The sequence below is a fragment of the Sturnira hondurensis genome, unplaced genomic scaffold (genome assembly GCF_014824575.4).
Source record: "Sturnira hondurensis isolate 20B ecotype Veracruz unplaced genomic scaffold, ASM1482457v3 Scaffold0001509, whole genome shotgun sequence".
NCBI lineage: Eukaryota > Metazoa > Chordata > Mammalia > Chiroptera > Phyllostomidae > Sturnira > Sturnira hondurensis.
The window spans coordinates 2,902,808-2,924,343 of NW_028074140.1; the positions used below are offsets into that span (position 1 = coordinate 2,902,808).

At 42.7% G+C, this 21,536-nt stretch overlaps 1 protein-coding gene and 1 long non-coding RNA gene across 4 annotated transcripts in view; one reads left to right on the plus strand and one right to left on the minus strand.

Annotated features, from left to right (window-relative positions):
- GRAMD2B (GRAM domain containing 2B) overlaps window positions 1-21,536 on the minus strand; it is a 120,863-nt gene that overhangs the window by 47,047 nt on the left and 52,280 nt on the right. Inside the window, exon 1 of one of the 3 annotated variants that reach the window (XM_037028621.1) lies at window positions 14,450-14,651. The exons of the other annotated variants lie outside the window; for them this stretch is intronic. Within the exon in view, the coding sequence (XP_036884516.1) occupies window positions 14,450-14,532 (83 nt within the window). The 5' untranslated portion in view covers window positions 14,533-14,651. Of the gene's footprint in view, window positions 1-14,449; window positions 14,652-21,536 lie in introns of those variants that run through there. 3 annotated transcript variants of the gene reach the window in all.
- The window catches only part of LOC118975013 (uncharacterized), a 49,165-nt gene continuing 45,024 nt past the window's right edge, over window positions 17,396-21,536 (plus strand). Inside the window, exon 1 of the long non-coding RNA XR_005063994.1 lies at window positions 17,396-17,410. This is a non-coding gene — a long non-coding RNA (uncharacterized LOC118975013). The remainder of the gene's footprint in view (window positions 17,411-21,536) is intronic.

Here is a 21,536-nt window from a genome sequence, read left to right on the forward strand (position 1 = left end):
TGTATTATTTTACTTTAAGTCCTATTAAATTTATTTCTGAGTATTTTATATTTTTGTTGCTTGTCTGTACCTTTTCCTCCAATTTAATATTTTTTAATTTGTTATTTCTGGTAAGAAAAGGCAATTGATTTAAAATTTATTTCTGGGAATCAGTCACCTTATTGAATACTCTTACTTCTAACTGTTTTTGTATTAAATCACCTGAGCTTAAAAAAATCAATTTTCACCTGTACTCAGCAGATAGAAAGCACAACTTCCTGTGTGTGACTGGACCTGGCTGCATTTAATGTTCCTTATTGCCTTCATCTTCTAACATACTGGCCATTTGCTCTTTCTTGAGAACTCTGATACCTGGATCCTTCAGTGCCCATGGGGTGACATCCAACAACTTGGCATAACTCCAGCGACCCTTACTTTCACTTCCCCCATAGCATACTCAGTGCCTGGCTTTCGTCATGGCCCAAGTTGCTGCGTTCAGAAATCCTCCATCGGTACATCTCCAGCCTCCCACTGTCCGCCTCTAATCTTCTATCCTCCCAGTTCCCACCCTCACCACTCACCACGTGTGCTTTTGGCCCCAGAGACAGACAACAGTCCTTGATAGTCCCATGTTCTCCTAGTCTATCAATCCCTCTGGACTGGCTTCCTGAAGCAGCTCAGGCCATATATGTGATTGATCACCTCCAATTTCCACTTACGCTGGTCTTTCTGCACTGAGCATAAACACCACAGACAGGGTCAGCTCAAAATTAGCCTTTGTAACTTTTTAATCCCTGGATTCTCAGCATTGTTTTGGGGACAAATTAGCCCTTATTGGGACTGGTGCTTTTGCCATCAACTGGGCTCTCAGCATTCCCCGTACATCTTCCCCTCCTACTCCTTCAACTTGTATCCCTAACACCCTCCATGCTCCTGATGGAGATTGGGGCAGACTGTCCCCAAATATGCCCAGGTGGTGTGTTGGTTACTTTAAGTTACTTGAGAAACAGCCAGTGCAACGGGAACACTCCAAACATCTGTTTCCTTGATTTTCTCCTGTTGTATCTGTCTCATGTCTATTTAATTACTAGACAACGCCAGAACCTAGAAGGGTACAGGAAAAGTTTTTCCTCCCCACACTTCCCAAACTGCTATGCAAACACAACCCACCCTTCTGGATGAAAGGGGCCAGGTGACAGCTTCCCTAAGAAAATCAGAAGTTGAAGCATTCACACAATGGCAGCCACCTCTTCCCCTGTCCTACGATTACCTACGTCTGCATCTCTTGCATCTGTATATTCTGGTAGTTTCAGAAAGACGTCTCTTTCTTTTTGGAGTTCAAGCCCCTTTTTTGGTACCTCTGGGCTTGTTCAGTTATTCCACCTTGGTGTTACATCTTTATCTTTTCCCTCTTACCGGGCTTTCCCCCCTAGTTTATGTCCAGGCTAACATGGCTCTCTAATCCAAACAGCAAGACTTCCTGTGACTTCATTTCTTCTAGTTACCATCCTCTCCTTTTACTTCTTAGCCAAATCTCTTGAAGCCATGGTCCACCCATACTGGGTCTGCTTCCTCATTTCCCACTGACCTAGTCCAGGAGAGTCTGGCCTCTATTCCCATTGCTCCACTGAACTTTTTCTGACAAGTTCACTGTTAATCTCCGTATCACTAAATGCTAAGGGCACTGGAGTTCTCCGTGCCACTATTGGTGGAACCTGCCACTGTCGACATTCTCAAGATTCTCCTTCCCTTATTTGTTTTTTCAGGTTTCTATTTCATTTTGTTTAATTTTGTTTTGTTTTCTGCTGTGCTGTTTGTTCTCTATCTTTGTGGCTTCTTTTCTTGACCTGCATCCCAACATAGGATCACTCGTAAGCTCTCTCTTTGGTCCTCTACCCTTCTCTGCATTGGAAAATTCCACCCACTCTCATGATTTTACTTACATGATTAACCTATATGCTGACAAGTCCCAAATCTATCTCCTTGCTCTGACCTTCTGGGGTGTTTTCTGGTCTCAGCAACCAGTTCTCTAATTCTTCAGACGCCAACTGGGTGTCCAACAATTCCCTTTCCTTTCCTTCCCTTCACCTCACTCCTGATACCAACTACCCGGAGTTGGTGCAGATCTCACAGGTTCAGGGCTCAGGCCCGCAGGACTCTCCCCACTTCAGACACCAGCTGCAAGTCCCAGGCCAACAGACTATAAGTCAGAAGTCCCCACGACCCCCTATAATTTGCTAGTTACTCACTTCATGGAAATGCTCAACTTACATCTACCAGTTTATTATAAAGGCTACAACCCAAGAGTAGCCAGATGAAAGAGACACACAGGGCAAGGTAGGTGGACTTGTGAAGTTTTCACTCCCTCTCAGGGCTCATTATCCTCCTAGCACTTTCCTTTGTTTACCAGTCTGCAACCTCATCAAATCTTGCTGTTCTTGCGTTTTTATAGCCCTTAGTTGGCAGGCCACCCACCCTCCCAGGAAGTTAGGGATGGGGCTGAAAGCTCCCAGCCTCCAGACACTTGGCCTTTCCTGAGGCTCCATAGGAGCCACACCCTCAATCACCTCATTAGCATAAACTCAGGTGTGATTAAAAGCAGCTACTTATGAGGAAAACCCCCCCCCCACCAATCTAATCACTCAGGAAATTACAATTTTAGGAACTCCCTACCAGAAACTGGGGACAAAGACCAAATATATTTCTTATTGCAGCACAGACTTCGTACCAATTTCGACTTTTAAAAAAGGGAACTCATCATTTCAATGCCAAAATCTCCTTCTTCTCCTATGTTCCACGATTTATCAACGGTATCACAATCCACACAGCCTTCCTGGAGAGAGAGATGCAGTCATTCTAGTTTCCGCTCGCTCTCCATCAATCCAGTTCATCACTCTACTTTTATTCCCTTGACATTCTCAAAACTACTCTTCCTCATTTTTCTTACGAAAACAATCTCATCTGTATTGTTTCAGAGAGAGCTAACCCCTGCTTCCTATTTTGTTCTAAAAAAAAATCTATGGTAAACCTTGTTACTGCAGTCATTTGTAAAAAACTCAAACCTGACCATCATATTCCTGGGTTAAACCCTCCAGCGGATTCCTATTTCTTATAGGTAAGTCCAAGCTCCTTCTCAAGGCATAAAAGGTAATTCTGTGACCTTCCTTCAACCTACTGCTCCTACCTCAATGTATTGGCAGTCCGTACTATACGTTTTACCTTCTAGTGATATTACTTCTCCACAGTCACCAGGCTGTTTCTCATCACTTCATTTAGGCTATTATTTCTGGATAGAACATTCTTTCTCTCCTCTCCATCCCCCCCCTCTCTCTCACACACACACACACTCACTCTCTCTCTCTCTCTCTCTACAGGGAGGGGAGGCTAACTCCTATTCCCCCTTCAAGATGTAGGTATTATCATTTCTTCTAAGAAGTCCTCACTCGATCCTACAGTGGCCTAATTTTTCCTCCACTATTCTCTTAAAAATGCTCATACAGCCTGGCTGGTGTGGCTCAGTGGACTGAGTGCTGGCCTGTGAACCGAAAAGTTGCTGGTTTGAGTCCCAGTCAGGGCGCGTGCCTGGCTTGCGGGCCAGGCCCCAGGTCCTGGGTGCGCAAAAGGCAGCCAGTCAACTGAGGGTTCTCTCATATCAATGTTTTTCTCCCCCTCTCTTTCCCCTTCCTTCCCTTCTCTCTGAAAATAAATAAATAAAATCTTTTTAAAAAGCCCTTGAAGGCAATCACTGACATTTTAAAAAAATGCCTGTACATGTTCTTATTTATCACAACAAATTAAAAATCATATTGAATGTCATGTTAAGATATTGCTCAAATTATAGTGAAATCTGCTCCGATGTCTAGTACATCCTAATATCCTTATAATGGAAAGCACAGTGCCTAACAATAGTAGGTCCTCAAACAATGTGTGGTAAATTCAACTGCTGATATAAATAAAAGGATTTTAAAGAACGTAAAGTGTTTTTTAAATGCTATAACAATTATTAAATCGAAGTGGTATGCTAGTACACCTGACTTCATTCCTGAGGAAAAAGGCTTGTTAATCTTCAATTGTATTCCGTATTCAGGTGCAATATATGATTATTTTCAGACCTGAACTACAGCAGAGAAACCTGCAATTCTGCTGTTAATGAGTCTGGTCCCCGTTTGCGTTATAGGCTGTGCATTGCTACTTGATCAGACATTTCTACTGTGCCTGGTCCAGAGGCGCAGTGGGCCTGTCACCTGCGTCCAAAGCAGGGCTGTCCGAACGCAGCACGAATGCCGACGCGTATCTGCACGTGCAGAAGAGGAGAGTTGAGGTATGTTCCAGCGGCAATCCTGCCTTAACCAGGTATAGACTTACCCAGGGAAAGAAATAAAAGAAAAAAAGTAAAAGAGGCCAAAGCAAGTAAGAAAGAAAGGATTCCATTCATATTCAAAACGCTTTCCTCAGTTGGTTCAGTCTGATAGAATTCTTTACACAAAGGCTACAGAGGACTGCAGAGAACTAGGGCAGTTTCTTCAAAGACTCGTACTCTTCAGGCTGGAAGGGATCTAACAAATCAGGTCAGTCAGCCCTCTCTTTTTACAGGGGAGGAAACTGAAGACCAGACTGAACGGTTTCCCTGAAGTTCAAAGACCGAGGAGTAGCGCCAAAGCCGGAAGTGAAGCGAAGAGAACGCAGCAAGGAGGAGAATTCTGAGTGGGGGCCCCGGTCCTCCCCACTCTGCTCCTGCTGCGAGCCCCCCGCCCCACCCAGTCTGGCCACAGGAGACCCCTGCGTGGTGATCAGACATGCAAATAGGAACTTTCAGGCATCCCGTCCTCGTTCTTCCCTGGCCTGGAGTGATTTCCTCCGGCCAGCTAAGGCCAAATTCTTTCTTACTCATCCACCTCACTCCAAGCATCCCCTCTTAGCTTAGTTCACCTCAAGGGAAAAAAACCCCCGCTACATCTCTGTTCCCTTAGCAGCTGATAACTACTGAGAAATTCTCATCCCACGGTATTAGATGTGTGCTATTAGATGTGAGCGTGTGTGTCCTGCTCTTCCCCTGACCCTGGCAGCTCCCGAAGGGCGTGGCTCCCATCTCTTTGCCTGGTCTTCCCAGCACAGTGTAAGCAATGGGGAAATGCTTGTGAATTGTGGAATGCAGACGGGTGGAGGCATGCCACGTAAGATTCATGGAACAATGCAGTATTAAAATCAGATCTCAGATAAAAACGCTGAATAACTCCATTCTGACCCAAAGTGAAGAACAGGGGACAGAAAAATCTGCTTGAGCAAGCCTGCTTGCTCAGGGACGTACCAGTGGGAGACCACTCACCTCCGTGAGATTAACTAGCAGGTGGCACTCAGACAAACATGGAAAGTTTCACTCTGGTAGTTAGCAGCTACCACGTGGGGGAAGTCAGGAGGAGGGCCTTGCACACAATGGAACAACTGTGATATGGAGAGCGACCTGGAAAATGTAATTGGTAAACGCACTCCCACCTTTTGTAATGAAGTGGGAGACAGTATAAGAAGATTGTGATGGCTGAACCCTCACTGTCTACATTCATGGAATTTTTTTTCAAAAATCGTTTCCCATAGTACACAGGGTGTACATCTCCAGAAAAAGATGTCATACCATGTATGACATTTGCATCCTCAAAATATGATATGCTCAACCCTACCTAGGTATATTATAAACACTAAAAAATGACTTGGGGGTAGAATAATAACCATTACATTTTACTCTTTTCACAGTGAGGTTACAAAGTAACAAACTAAGTGCGGAAGTACGTACATCGACATGTAAGTGGTGCCAGAAACACTGCTGTGCTAAGCTGTCTTGCATGTGATCATGTGTCTTATGATCATATCTTGTGTTTGATCAAGAATCCAGAGTGGTGAAAGGTATTTAAACAGTTCTTATCCACCTTATTCACCGAAGTTGGCTTCAGGCTGTTTCCAAAACTGAATTAGTTCTCAAAGGCAGAGGGTTTGGCAACCTCAAGACTATTCAAAGAATGGGCTCCAGGCTTTGAAGTAACTCCACAAGAATTTCAAACAGATTTTGCATAGCTGCAGTATTTTTGGGAAGGTTCTTGGGCTTGTTCAGGGACTACTTGAGAGACAACATTCACATGTTTTTGAAACAAGTCAGTGACATTTCAAAACACTGTCCTTGTGCAAAATGCTCTGTACTTCTGTTTTTAAAAACTGGAGGTTATGAGTGACTGCTGCGGCAATCACTGCGTAAAGCTGCAATGGAAACAATTACGTTTCCTCCGGTCAGGTCTGAGCACAGATGAATAGAGAGGCACCTGTGTCTGACAGTACACAGCGAAAGTGCCAGAGCCGGGTGACAGGTAGAGGTACTTTTGCAGCCCTGTCCTCTACAGAACATGAGGAATCCTTTCAATGCTAGAACAGTAGGCTGGAAATGAGTCTTAGTGTTACAGTTAAAAAAAAAACAACAACTGACCTACACAAGTTAAGAGATCTACTCAGAAATGCAAGGACACTTCATGGGAGCCCCTTTGCACCCCTGCATCCTAAATCTAGTGAGGTTGTATGTGAATGCTTTTAGGAGGCTCAACACTTCAGCAGCTGGTATGACCTTGGGCTGGTCACTGTGTTTCTGTCCTGCATAAAATGTGGTAACAACACCTATCCTGTTACGTGTATACACGTAAAAGCACTTTCAACACTGTCTGTAGCGCAGAGCACTATTACCTCATCTTGTCTGAGCTTTGATAGGGTTTCTGGAACTACCTTCCCTTCCCTTTGAAAGAGGGTCAAATCTCAAAACAATGTATTCCTTTCCTCTACTCTATTTTCCTACGGGCAAAGGCCTCATCTTCTTCATCTCCGTGATTGCCGACCCTCAGCATGACGCGCCACACAACTACTTAGTAACTTCAAATTGGGAACATGAGCAAACTTCTCTGGCCAGTATCAGTTGTTAAATACTGCCTTTCTTCTAGCTCATATGGCTGTATTCTCTCATGCGTCTGATATTTTCCGATTTTAGAACTGGAGTTCAGAAGAAAATAGGATTTTTTGGTAAAACTTTCAGAAAAGGTTCTTATGAAATCAAGGAAAAGCAGCCCTGGCTGGCGTAGCTCAGTGGATTGAGTGCGGGCCTGCGAACCAGACGATCGAGGTTCGATTCCCAGTCAGGGCACATGCCTGGGTTGCAGGCCGGTTCCTTGCAGGCTAACTACCAGCAGGGACGCACAAAAGGCAACCACACATTGACGTTTCTCTCCCTCTCTCCTTCCCCTCTAAAGATAAATAAAATCTTAAAAAAAAAAATCAAGGAAAAGCATAAGAAATCTACCAACTTCATGTCAAAACTAGTCCTACAGAACTTTATTATTAAGAGAGGAAGGGAGAGAGGGAAGGAAAGAAATACAGCCCTGACAGCTCACAGGGCACCACACTAGTTGCACAAAGCACCCAGCACAATATTTAAGTTGTCAGAATCAAGCGAGGAGCTGTTTCCCAATGAGTTATAGAAACATTACAGTGGTGATGACAGTTGTCATGATGAACTAGTTTCTCACTCAGTTTGTAATACACTTCTTTACGGTGCTACACACTGGGGGTTTCAAAGTAATCTCTGGGATTTCGAGGTAACTGTTTTGAGATAACAATCCTGAACAGTAAAAGACAGAAGAATTAGCATTTTTCTGAGGTTCTTTGTAGTTTTGAACCCATTGTGCCTGGAAGGCATAATCTGAAGACTCTAGCGAATAACACACAATGGATATAATCAGACACCTGACAGACACAGGCTTTGAGAACCCAGCGCCTTGCGTGCACACGGTCACTGCCTCCATCCTAGGAGAAGAGGCCGGTCGAGCACCCTCCCCAGGGCACGAAACGTTGCTGACAGGACACAGAACAGCCAGGGGGACGGAGAGGACCAGCACCTGCCAGGACAGAGCAGATCACACTGACTGTTATAACACATCAACAAAAGTTCTATGATACAGCCCTGGCTGGTGTAGCTCAGTGGATTGAGCGCGGGCCTGCAAACCAGAGGATCGCGGTTCGATTCCCAGTCAGGGCACATGCCTGGGTTGTAGTCCAGTTCCCAGCAGGCTAACTCCCAGTAGGGGACGCACAAAAGGCAACCATACATTAATGTTTCTCTCCCTCTCTCCTTCCCCTCTAAAGATAAATAAATAAAAAAAAAGTTCTATGATACATAAAACATGTCCCAATAAACCTGCATATAATAATCTGTATCTTTAGACATCATGTCCCCCTATGAGTGTGGGAACCCATGGCACACACAGAGAGACCGATGAGGGAGTGCATATACTGCATTAGTTTGTCTCAGCGAACGCAGCTGAACTTGGCTTTGCTTCTCTTCTAAGGATAAATAAACTTGAGCTTCTTCTCAATAAACAATACTTCTTCTTTAAGAAGAAAGAGCAGTCGTTAAAGAGGCTGTGGAGGAGTCTCTCTCCAGTACCTTCGCTTTATGTGATTTCCAAATGTGTTTAGTCCTAAAAATGAGCACTTAAAAAATTAAAAGATGTTGAAAGGGGGGTTCTATTGGACTTTAGCAAATGGAAAAAACTCAGCTGTTTGAAGATGAGGAGCCATGAGAGAAAAGCTGAGTGCTGGGGGGATGTGGAGATCAATGGGTCACAGATAAAAGTTCTGAATAACAGGTGTAATAAAGTATAAATAAGCTCACAGGTTAGTACACAGGGACGGCATGAGACCCTTCTGGCATGAACGAAAACCCAGGATGCCATGCTGGGGTCATGGCGACACTCAGATGCTGTCACGAGTGCCCTCAGGCTGGACAGACGGAACCAAGGCTCACAGAACAGAACACTGGTGCATGCTACTGTTAGGAGTTTAGGCCTTTGGAGTTTCGACTCTTTAGTTCAGCTACCTTTATGGCAGCTTCCCACCTCCACCCCACAACAAGTCCCAGATCCCCAACAGTGAGGACTAACTTAGCTACAGTTTACGGAGAGTTGGCATGCCAGGCACTAGGCAGAGTGCCTTTGTTAATTTCCCACTCAAATTTCAAAGCAAGCCTGTATGAAAGAGCTGCCCTAAGTATTACCCTTCACAGACCTGAGAATGACAGGGGCTAAGTAACTCGGAGGGTCCCACTTCTAGGAGATACGAAAGTCGGGTTTTAACTCCTACTTTCTAGAGCCTACATTCTTTACAACTTTATGTACCGCCTTAATAAGTCAATAATTTCCTACAGTATTAAACTCTAAACTGATTTGGTTCATTGAATTATTTTTCCAAAATATTTCAACCAGAACACACTGTTTATTTTTCTCCATTGTTTCAAACTTTTCCATTGATTGTTACGTTAACATAATTTCTATACTTTAAGTATATTATAATGTTTTCTTCCTGCCTCAAATTTTCCATTGAAAAGTACACAGGGTAATCTGTAAGAGTTAGTGACCTGAAAATTAAAATTAAAAAAGAACTGTTACAAATGCACACAAATGGAAAGATAAATAACACACACACAATACATATTACAGAGATTCTCTTGCTAAATGGCACTTCCAAAACTTGCCAAGTTAAACAAGCACTAAGAAACCTCTAATAATTATTTGCTTTTGCTCCTCTCGCTTCTAAGTCAAGATCCATCCCCAACTTCAACCCCCAGTGTGCTATGTACACAGACAGGATGGTTGAATAACAAATGCTTTCACTGCAGGGATTCATTTTCACTTGAGTTCACTAGTTAAAGAATGTCCCTAAAATCACTATCACTTCTTGATAAGACCAGAGAGCTTCCTTCCAAGGTAAATGTTTATGTCGCCCACGTCCACCTTCTATCTCTCCATGTCTGGGGTTGAACAAATTTCTGGAATTCTTACATCCCAGGTTATTCACACGTATATGTTAAAAATTCACATTGCATTTCAAGTGTATGTTACATGTAACATAACTCATTATTTGAAAGCTGAATCAAAATAACTTTTGCCCAGAAATGTATCAGCATTAGTTTCAGATACTTTCTGAAATTCATTAAAAGTAATCTGCCTATTACTAAATCAGACGCACAAGAGACTTTAAGAAATAATGCCCTGGCTGGTGTAGCTCAGTGGATTGAGCACAAGCCTGCGAACCAGAGGATCATGGTTCGATTCCCAGTCAGGGCACATGCCTGGGTTGTAGGCCGGTTCCCTGCAGGGGACACACGAAAGGCAGCCATACATGGATGTTTCTCTCCCTCTCTCCTTCCCCTCTAAAGATAAATAAATAAATAAATAAATAAATAAATATATTTTTAATTTAATAAATTAAATAAATAATTTATTTATTTAATAAACAAATAATTTATTTATTTAATAAATAAATAAAATTTTAATTTAATAAATTAAATAAATTATTTATTTATTTAATAAGCAAATAAAATTTTAATTTAATAAATAAATTATTTATTTATTTAATAAATAGATAAAATTTTAATTTAATAAATTAAATAAATTATTTATTTATTTAATAAATAAATTTTTAATTTAATAAATTAAATAAATTATTTATTTATTTAATAAATAAATAATTTTTGAAATTTATTTTATTTATTTATTTATCTTTAGAGGGGAAGGAGAGAGGGAGAGAAACATCAATGTATGGCTGCCTTTCGTGTGTCCCCTGCTAGGAGTTGGCCTGCAGGGAACTGGCCTGCAACCCAGGCATGTGCCCTGACTGGGAAAAGAAGCGCGATCATCTGGTCGCAGGCCCATGCTCAATTCACTGAGCTACACCAGCCAGGGCTAAAAACTAGAATCTTAAACGACAACAGGCTGCTCAGTTATCAGCTCTCAGTAAGAAGAGGGACCTCAAAGTGCACTTCGGCGGGAAGTCCATCTACAGCCTCCACTTCTAGCACAGAGATGAATACCAGGCCACAGCTTTCAGGCTATGATACACCTCAGTTTATCGGGGGGCGGGGTCTTGGCCTCCCCAGCTCACCCACAGATGGTGTGGAAAGTGATTATTTGTTGGGTCCTCTGAGAAATTAAAAAAGAAAAATACGATTGCAATCTATTTACGGGAAAGTTAGCCAATACACACTACACCAGGGTGTGAGTTGATATATGTTAGCAACTTACAACAGTACTTTGTAGATGATAAATGTTCAATAAATGTTAACTGTTAATTGATAGTAATAATAACCACAGCTAAATTTTATGGGGCCAGCCACATACATGTTATACAAAGAAACACTGATAGGAAGAGATGAGTATGTCCAGTAATCAGGGAAGGCTTTCAATGAAGGCAAACTTGGTTGATTTATAGAAGTACAGAGGAAGAAGACAGGGAACTACTTGAGCACAGGAATAGAGGTGAGAAGAGAAGTAGGAAGGGAACCTTATTTGGTCCTCACCTGTTGTTTCTCTTGAATTACCACCTCTTAGCGTCCCCCACAGGGACGCTACTATGACTGTTTGGCGATAAAAGATGCACACGCTGGCTCGTATTAGGAAATGAGGCAGAAATGGTCTGTGTTGTTCAGATATTTAAGGGTGTTAAGTCTTGGCAGAGGAGGCTTAGTGTTTTAGATTAGGTCATGCAAGGTCATTGTAGATTCTTCAGTGGAGGGGTACCAATTCGGTAATCAAGTTCGGGCTCTAGAGTTAGAAGACTTGGACTTAAATTTGAGCTGTTTTTTTATTAACTGTGTCTCTGCCTAGTTGCTTAACTTCTCAGAGCTTCAGTGTTCTTACTGGTAAATGCAGATAATGGCATCTACCTCATTCTGTATGAAAATGAATGTAAAGTGGTGAGCACACTGCCCAGCATACAGCAAGCACTCTCAATAAATGCAGGCGGTTACTACCCAGGAGGCTAAGTTCTAAGTGATGAGGCCTATGTGGGTATAGTTACAGATCCAGGGAAATGGGGACAAGCAGGCCATTCTAACACTCATGGAAGAAAATGTCCATTGGGACACCTGAACTTGAAGAATTTTGAGCTTAGGGACCATTCCCCTAAGTTATAAAGTTCAAAACAGAGGAGTTAGACTGGGCTTCTAAGGGTAACAATTTGGCTACTCAAAAATGATTTTGGATAGGGAATTATCAGACCAATATATCACTGTGATAATGCATCTACCTTCCTCTTAAACTTACTCTTCTGTTGCCAGAGCAAGAGTGTAACAGCTTAGAGGAAGAGAGTGTCTAAAATCTCACAATGAATCACGAGTGACTTCAGTAGGCCCGGAAAGTACCAGTTTGTAGGGGAAAACAAACAAAATCTCCAGTAAACCAAGAGAAAGTTAACAAAGACTGCCAATGGGATAAACATCCTCACTGTGGTTAAGATGGTTAAGGGTCAAACTTTATAGCATCATGTTTGTATGCTGTGTGACAGTGGCTACCAATGTCCCTACAAGTACATTAATATTCATATGTGTCTGTCCTCAACCCCCTCAAAACTGCTCTTGAGGTTCCAGAAGGGCAGATTCCATATCATGTACATTGCTGCAGTCCCCACTATTACTGAACAAATCATATGCGTTCCATTATTTGTTGAACTGAAATGAAGCTGAAACTGGAAGTTCCAAATGAAAGGGTCTGTTTGGGCCTTGAGCTTTAATGCTTATCATCTGCAAAAACATGTTCCCCAAATCCAAAGCATGTTGAGTTCAGAGAATTAGTCCAAATGCTGTAGGGGAATTTTTTCGGTCATTTAAAATAATCTCCTTGACTGAATATCTAGATGACTAGGAACACGAAGATTCCAAAACTCAGGAGCCTGTGGGTAGCCCACTGGGTCATTCTACTTTGTGTCACTACAACTAAATATTGTCTATAGGTGAGTTCTGACTATAAGTTTAAAGTTCTGCTTCCAGTCTTGCTTGTACCACTTAACACTCTTGTCACCTCCAACATCTATGAAATGGCGATAAGACCATCCACAATAGTTTTTCCAGGAAGTTATGTGTGTAAAAGAATGATTAAGTGCAAAGGAAATAGATGGCATTAGAGAGTTTATCTTTTTCTTACACTTGAATTATTAGCATAAAGTTAGGTTTTTACTGTGGGGTGAGGAAAAAATCTTTGTGAGGGTTATACTGATGGCAATTTTTCTCCATCATCAATTTGTACACAAAAAGTAAAGAACATCAGCTTAAATTGACGATGCTGGAAGGGAAAGGAGCGAGCAGCCAAGGAAGTGGGCACTGGACAAGAATATGACCAAAGCCTCTGAAACAATAAATTAAAGCAGCTAAGAAAGCTATTTCTCCTAAACTTTAGCCCAAACATCAACAGACACACATATCAAGAATGCTTTTATAAACACAAATCTTTATGTGGAGCCAGTCTGTGAGTTTTAAAAATCATTAAATACAGAAATGATGAATGATGAAGATTGAATCTTCACTTAAATAATTTATCATCTTTTTATATTAGCATCAATAAAGTATTTTGGGTACCCCAATAGTTGGGTTCCATAGAAATATTGGACTTATTTAGAATTATGTCTTAATATTTATCTTATTCAGATACTCATTTCAACATCACTTAATGGTATGGTGATAGCAAAGAAGGAAATACCGAGAGATTCTTTTCTTTTTTAAAAGAATGTTTGGGAATAACAATCATGGAAAGACTCACGCTTCTGCACAGAAAAAGGGAAACAAATCCGCACAGGGGAACACAAGCTTCACTGCAGAAAGCTAATCTCTGGAGCCACAAAATGTGAGTTTTAAGTTTCTTAAACCAGAAGAATGTATAGATCAAACAATGTGCAAATCCTATTATGGGCATTAATCTTTTAGGACAGTCACAACCCAGTATTTGAAGTGTTTTACTATGTATTCATTGTGCTCCCCAACCCCACTCCTATACTCTCGCTCTCAAAAAACAAAAGTGTACAAGTTTGGGTTAAGTACCCAACCTAAGGCAGGCAGGCAGTCTTGGGGGGGAGGGGGGGAGATAAAGCATGTTTCACGTTTTCCACTACTTTCCCACTCCTTTAAAAAGAATCAGTGAAGGAATTGGGGGGGAAGACACCCCCAAGGTCTGAATCCAAGGACGGATACACAGCGCTGTGAGACCGACGAACAGACAACATCCCCAACACAACCGCATCCTCCCACACGCCATTAAGAAGTAGGACGACAGAAACAAATGTCAGCACTCTGTTTCTTGACAGGGCGTAGAGATCTGAATGGGTGCCCCAGCCCTCCCCTGGGAATTACAAAACACCAACCCCACGTTCGGCTCCAATAATTCCCATCCCACCGGACTGCAAGCTAAGGCGCCTTTCTGAAATGCAGCTGCGCCTTTTCTCGACCGCAGACTCTGAGAAAAGGGAGAGACCGGGCGCCGCAGTAAGTGTTCAAGCCCGAAGCCTGCCCGTGGAAAAGTTCAGAGAACTGTCTCCACCCCAAACTGAGCCCCTGGCACAGAGGCTTGGGCAGCGAGCGCGCTTTCCATCGCCCGGGACCGTCCCGGCTGAGAATACTTACTGGGCTGAGCCCGCCCTGATGTCTCTCTTTCCGAGCACTTTGGCAGGCTTCGAGTCGTCCACATCCTGCTGTAGTTCGGTCATCGGGGCCGCGGCCGCAGGGCACCTTCAGACCTTTGCGCGCCTGCCGTCCCGCCTCCGGGTCCTCCTCCCGCGGCTCTCGGCCTCCCTCGGGGGCGCAGGCCCAGCGAGCCGCCCCGCGCCCGCCCCCTGCGCCCGCCGCCGCCGCGCCGCGCATCCAAGCCCGGCCCGCGCCGCCCGCCGCCAACCTGGACTCGTTCGAGCGGCCGCGATTGGTCCGAGCGAGGGTGGCGGGGCCGCGGAGGAGGGAAGGGGAGGGCCGAGGCGAAGTGACAGCCTCGTTCCCCAACCCAGGAGGCGGGGGAAGAGAAAAAGGAAACCTGTTGTACTAGTCTTTCTGCGAGAGGAAGCTAATTGGGCAAGCAGGTGAAACCTTTGCCTAAGAAGGCATCACCCGCCGTATTTAGCTTCCTGGTAAAGGGGGCTTTCTTCTACCCGGACTGTAACGAGGGGGGTGAAAAATGAACAGGCAGCTGTAGGTGCAGGAAATAGATGCGACCCAGTGAGGCTGCTCCTCACGTGGACGCGGTGTGTGGGCTGGCCGACCTCTGACTCATCCTAAATTATTCAAACAGGGTATTGCCTTGTTGAGGACGACTTCGTGGGGGCCTTAAACAATACTGTAGTTCAGTAACAATGGTAGTAAGAGGTGGTTGTCTGGTTGGCCCTTCCTAGTTCTGTGAGAGAGAAGCTTTCATCAAAATCTCCTAACACACGTTTGTTATGCGTTCAACCAATAGAAGGAATACTTATTCTTCCCGCCTCTTGGTGAGCTTTTGGACTTGCTGGTTCTGTCCGAAGTTTTGCATTTGGAGTATCCATTTATTCATGGAGGGCTACCATGTTCCAGGCATTCTTCGAAACATTCGCTTCTTATAACGAATAACTTACTTGGTGGTGGTTTTCAAATTTGTTGCAGAGTATTCGATAATAAGAATAACTTGCTGAAAGCCTAAACTTGACTTTAAAACAATTCCAAGTGGCAATAGTAGAGTATGATACGGTCGGGGAAAAATTACTAACTTTATGTTCTGGGGCTGCAAGTCTTCATTTTTCTTTTAAATTTAATTATAGACTTAAGAATAATTATTACAAAGGCTGTGCAACCATAGTGTTTATATAAACCTATATATGGGTGTTGATAGGAAAAGGTTTAAAAGAAAACACCTCCCCTTCTAAATAACCTCACACATTTTGGAGATGCCTGTCCTTCCCAAAGTTTTATTCCTTCTCCATTTCCTAGCTTATATCATTAGAAAACAAAAGTACAGTTCTGTAGCCTGCTTGCTCCAGAATCAATTCTTGTGACGCTTGAAAAATAAGTAAAAAAAGTTTATGTAAGAATTCCATGAGTATTCTCTATTTTCCCGTTTTTTTTTTTTTTTTTTTTGCTTCCTGACCACTGACCCCTCCTGGAGGAGCCCAGCTGGGTGGTGTGGGAAAGGCTCTGAGTGACCTGGAAGCTTGGAAGTGATGCTCTTCAGTGTCCATAGCTGGCTCTTCCTGGAAACATTAATCTTTCAGCCTCCACATCCTCTCTCTAGCTCCACCCCCAACTCAGGGCTAGGATGAGCTAGAAATATGAAGAGCTTGTCACCCTCCCCCCTAACTCTGGGCAGTGGCTCTCTCCTTAAATCTCAGGTGCTCTCCAAGCTGTCCCCACTACAGAATTCAGACCAGAACTGACCTTTTTGGCCCTCAAATAATTTTTTCATTGTAGTAAAACACACATAATATTATTTTAACCATTGGTAAGTGTACAATTCAGTGACATTAAACACATTCACAGTGTGAGTAGCCATCACCATTATCTATATCCAAAACTTGTGGGGTTTTTTTATCATCACCAACATAAACTTTGTAACCATCCAACAATAACACTTCCTTCCCCACTCCTCCCACCCCCTGGTAACCTCTATTCTACTTCCTGTCTCTATGAGTTTGTCTGTTGTGGTTCCATCACATAAGTGGAACCAGACAACATCTCTTCTGGGCCTGGCTTATTTCACTAAACATAATGTTTTCAAGGTTTGTCCAAGTTATAGCATGTACCAGTGCTCCATCCTTTTTATGGTTAAATACTATTCCATTATATGCACATTTGTTTATCCATTCATCTGTTGATGAACATTTGGGGAGTTTCTGCCTTCTGGCTACTCTGAATAATGCTGCTATAAACACTGGTATACAAGTATCTGGAGTCCTGCTTTTCATTCTTTTGGGTATGGATGACATTCTTGGGCATTCTTTTCATTCCACCTATGGATGGAATTGCTGGTCATGAAGGCAGTTCTATGTTTAACCTTTAACGAACCATGGTCAGGCATGTTCTACTGCACGAGTAAAGGCGAGTGTTCCCCAGCACAGGTTTACAGCTCATTTGCTAAGCACTCAAGTTGCCCTGAAACCTGTTCTTTAAGGCATTGGATGAAGACTTCAACAGTATGATCTCAGCCAGAGGGGAGGGGAGAGGGGAGGGGGAGAGACATGTGGGGGAATAGCAGACAGTCCTTTCCTAGAGTGGGGAGGAATTAGAAAAGAGCAAGTAAACTGCATTACTTTACATAGTGACATTTGCCTACATTTAAAAGATATTGTGAAACAGCTTCCTAACTTACTTATTCTTGGGGCTAAGCTTCCTAATTTGTTTCCTCTTCAGGCTATTGTACAGTAAAATGGAATACATTATTTAAAAGATGGCAGAAGGAGTTCTGGCCAAGATAGAGGCGTAGGTAGAAACCCTTCGCTTCCTCTCACAACCAAAAGGAGGATAACAACCAATCTAAGATCAATAAACAACCAGAAGCATCAGAAAATCAAACTGTATGGAACTCCAACAACCAAGGAATTAAGAAAAAAATCAACCAGAACAACCAGACCGGTAAGGTGGACCCTGTGGGGTGGGTGACGCAGAAAAATTGCAGTGAGGTGGCTGAGGGGTGGGGCTGACTGCCAAGCTCCGCGGAATTGTGCGGGAGGGACTGACTTAAGGGGGAAACTGAGACTCAGAGCTGACTGTGGGCTATGGCTGGGGTAGCCACGGTGGGAGATACTTCCAGTCTGACTCCAGAGTTTGTTGGAAAGTGTGCCAGAGATGAGCAGGTGAGCTGCATTGCTCCCTCTCTGGCCCATCCCCCACAGGTAATGCAGCAAAGAGGGTTGCCCCACCTGGGTGAATACCTAAGGCCCCACCCCTTTACAAAGAAAGGCAAAGAAAAGAAAGACAAAGAAATATGGCCCAAATGAAAGAACAGAGTAAATCCTCAGAACTAAGTGATGAGGACATTGCCAACCTAACCGATGGAGAATTTAAAGCCCTGGTAATCAAAATGCTCACAGAACTTATTGAACTTGGTTGAAAAATGAAAGAACAAATGAAAGATATCCAAAATGAAATAAAGCAAAATATTCAGGAAACCAACAGTGACAGGAAGGAAACTAGGATGCAAAGCAACTATTTGGAAAAAAAGGAAGAAATAAACATCCAACTGGGTCAGAACGAAGAAACAAGAATCTGAAAAAATGAAGAGAGGCTGAGGACGTTCCACTATCCGAATTATAGGGGTGCCAGAAACAGAAGAGCAACAGCAAGCAATTGAAAACTTATTTGAACAAATAATGAAGGAAAACATTCCCAATCTGGCAAAGGAAATAGACTTCCAGGAAGTCAAGGAAGCTAAGAGTGTCTCAAAGAAGTTGGATCCATTGAAGAACACACTAAGGCACATCCTCATTAAGTTACCCAAGATTAAAGACAAAAAGAAAATCCTAAGAGCAGCAAGAGAAAAGGATACAGTTACCTACAAAGGAGTTCCCATAAGACTATCACCTGATTTCTCAAAAGAAACCTTATAGGTGGGAAGGGGCTGGAAAGAAGTATTCCAAGTCATGAAAGGTAAGAACCTATATTCAAGATTGCTCTATCCCGCAAAGCTTTCATTTAGAATGGAAGGGCAGATAAAGTGCTTCCCAGATAAGGTCAAGTTGAAGGAGTTTGTCATCACCAAGCCCTTATTATATGAAATGTTAAAAGGATTTATCTAAGAAAAAGAAGATCAAAAATATGTACAATGAAAGGGCAACAAACATAACTATCAACAAATGAACCTAAAAGAAAAGAAAAACAATGAAAACACAAACTAAACAGAACAGGAATAGAATGAGAGGAATGGGCACCACACGGGGAGTTCAGTGGAGGGGGGAAGGTACGGGGGAGAAGAAGCATAATTAGTTGGCATAAAATAGATGGGGAAAGCTAAAAAAGGACTCAAAGAACTTACATGTACAACCCATGAACATGAACTAAGGGCGGGGAATGATGGGGGGTAGTGGGTGGCAGGGTGGAAGGGGGGATAACGGGGGAAAAATTGGGAAAACCATAATAGTATAATCAATAAAAAATACTTAAAAAATAAAAGTAAAAGATGGCAGCAGCCAAACAATAGTGGAAATTTCACTGTAGTGTGAGAAAGCTTGAGACTTAAGATTATGTGTAAAATATATTTTATTGATTTTCCCTAATAAAAATCCCTTCACTTCTATTCCTCTATGCCTCTGGGAACATAGTTTCTTGCTTCTAGTATCAAAGACTAGTTCCAGTTGATATTTTTTCCAGTTATTGCAGCAGGCCAGTAGAAAATACATGCCTAACCCATCACCTTTCAGGAGGTAGGGACTTCCTTTTAATAGTGTAAAATATTGATCAAATGTTGGTTTCTTTTTAAGACTGATCAACTGTACTGTGCATCTGTCCATAGTCCCAGGAGCCCAGTTCAAATATGAGTTTGGAGACGACATGAGTGGAGCTAAGGTTGTCATGTACACTGCCGTAGTTACCTAATTTATGACACGTGGCAGGTTATTACTTATTAGGCAATGTAAAGTACAGGTAACATGTTGTCACATGCTTGCAATTTTACGCATACTGTCCAAGGACATGTTTTAGAAGATGTTGATGCTCTTATCGAGACGGAACCTGGAAGCTCAGTAATACTTGAACTATGCATAATATTTGATATGCCAATGTCATAAGGCAAACAATTCCAGGAACATGCATCCTACCACTCCTGTTTCAAAATTAAGGTCAATAATCCAAAGGAAGAAACGGGGAAAACATGAGAATTCAGGAGAGAGCCATATAGTGGCACTGAAGAACTTCATTATAAGACTTTACCCAGCCAAGATGGAGGTGTAGGTAGATACTCTTTGCCTCCTCCCACAACCTAACGGACAAAGGCAAATTTAAAAACAAAAAATAACCAGAACTGCCAAACATCAAACTGTATGGAAGTCTGACAACCAAAGAGTTAAAGAAGAAACATTCATTCAGACTGGTAGGGGCTGCGGAGATGGGCAGCTGGGGCGGAGAGGACTCATGGGAGGAGGCAGCTGGAGGACCAGGCCAGGTGGCAGCTGTGCGAGATCCCATATTTGCATACGGATAAACTGGAAGGAACAACTGGGGAACGAGACAGACTGCACAGCCCAGGGTTCCAGCGAGGGAAAAGAAAGCCTCAAAATCTCTGGCTGTAAACACCTGTGGGGGTTGAGGCAGCGGGAGAAACTCCTAGCCTCACAGGAGAGTTCATTGGAGAAACCCATAGAGTCCTAGAATGTGCACGAACCCACCCACCTGGGAATCAGCACCAGAAGGGCCTAATTTACTTGTGGGTAGCAGGGGAAGTGACTGAAAGCTGGCCAAGAGCTGAGCAAGCAGCATTGTCCTCTCTCTGACCCCACCCCCACAGATAGTACCATAATGCAACAATGTGGGTTGCCTCACCCTGGTGAATACCTAAGGCTCTGCCCCTTACTGCGTAACAGGTTTGCAGAGACAAAGAAATATGACCCAAATAAAAGAACAAATCAAAGTACCAAAAAATAGGATGAAGCAATGAGAGATAGCCAGAGTTAAAAACACTGGTAATCAGGATGCTCACAGAAATGGCTGAGTATGGTCACAAAATAGAGGAAAAAGTGAAGGCTATGCAAAGTGAAATAAAGAAAAATATTCAGGAAACCAACAGTAAAGGGAAAGGAAACCAGTACTCAGATCAATGATTTGGACCAGAAAGTAGAAATAAACATTCAGCCAGAGCAGAATACAGAAACAAAAATTCAAAAAAATGAGGAAAAGCTTAGGAACCTCTAGGACAACTTTAAACTTTCCAATATCTGAATCATAGGGGTGCCAGAAGGAGAAGAGGAAGAGCAAGAAATTTAAAGGTTTTTTGAAAAAATATTGAAGGAGAACTTCCCCAGTCTGGCAAAGGAAATAGACTTCCAGGAAGTCCAGGAAGCTCAGAGAGCCCCCAAAATGTTGGACCCAAGGAGAAACACACAAAGACACATCATCATTACATTACCCAAGATGAAAGATAAGGAGAGAATCTTTTTTTTTAGATTTTATTTATGTATCTTTAGAGGGGAAGGAGAGAGGGAGAGAAACATCAATGTATGGTTGCCTTTCATGTGTCCCCTGCTGGGAGTTGGCCTGCAGGGAACCAGCCTGCAACCCAGGCATGTGCCCTGACTGGGAATTGAACCGCGATCCTCTGGTTCACAGGCCTGTGCTCAGGAGAGAATCTTAAAAACAGCAAGAGAAAAGGAGACAGTTACCTATAAAGAATTTCCCATAAAACTATCAGCTGATTTCTCAAAAGAAAACTTACAGGCATGAAGGGGCTGGAAAGAAGTATTTGAAGTCATGAAAGGCAAGAACCTACATCCAAGATTGCTCTTTCCAGCAAAACTTTCATTTAGAATGGAAGGGCAGCTAAAGTGCTTCCCAGATAAGGTCAAGTTAAAGGAGTTCATCATCACCCAGTGTTTATTATATGAAATGTTGAAGTGACATATTTTAGAAAAAGAAGATGACCAAAAATATGAACAGTTAAATGACAACAAACTCACAATTATAAACAACTGAACCTGAAAAAAAAGAAACAAAAAACGAGCTAAGCAAACAACTAGAACAGAAACAAAATCACAGAAATGGAGATCACATG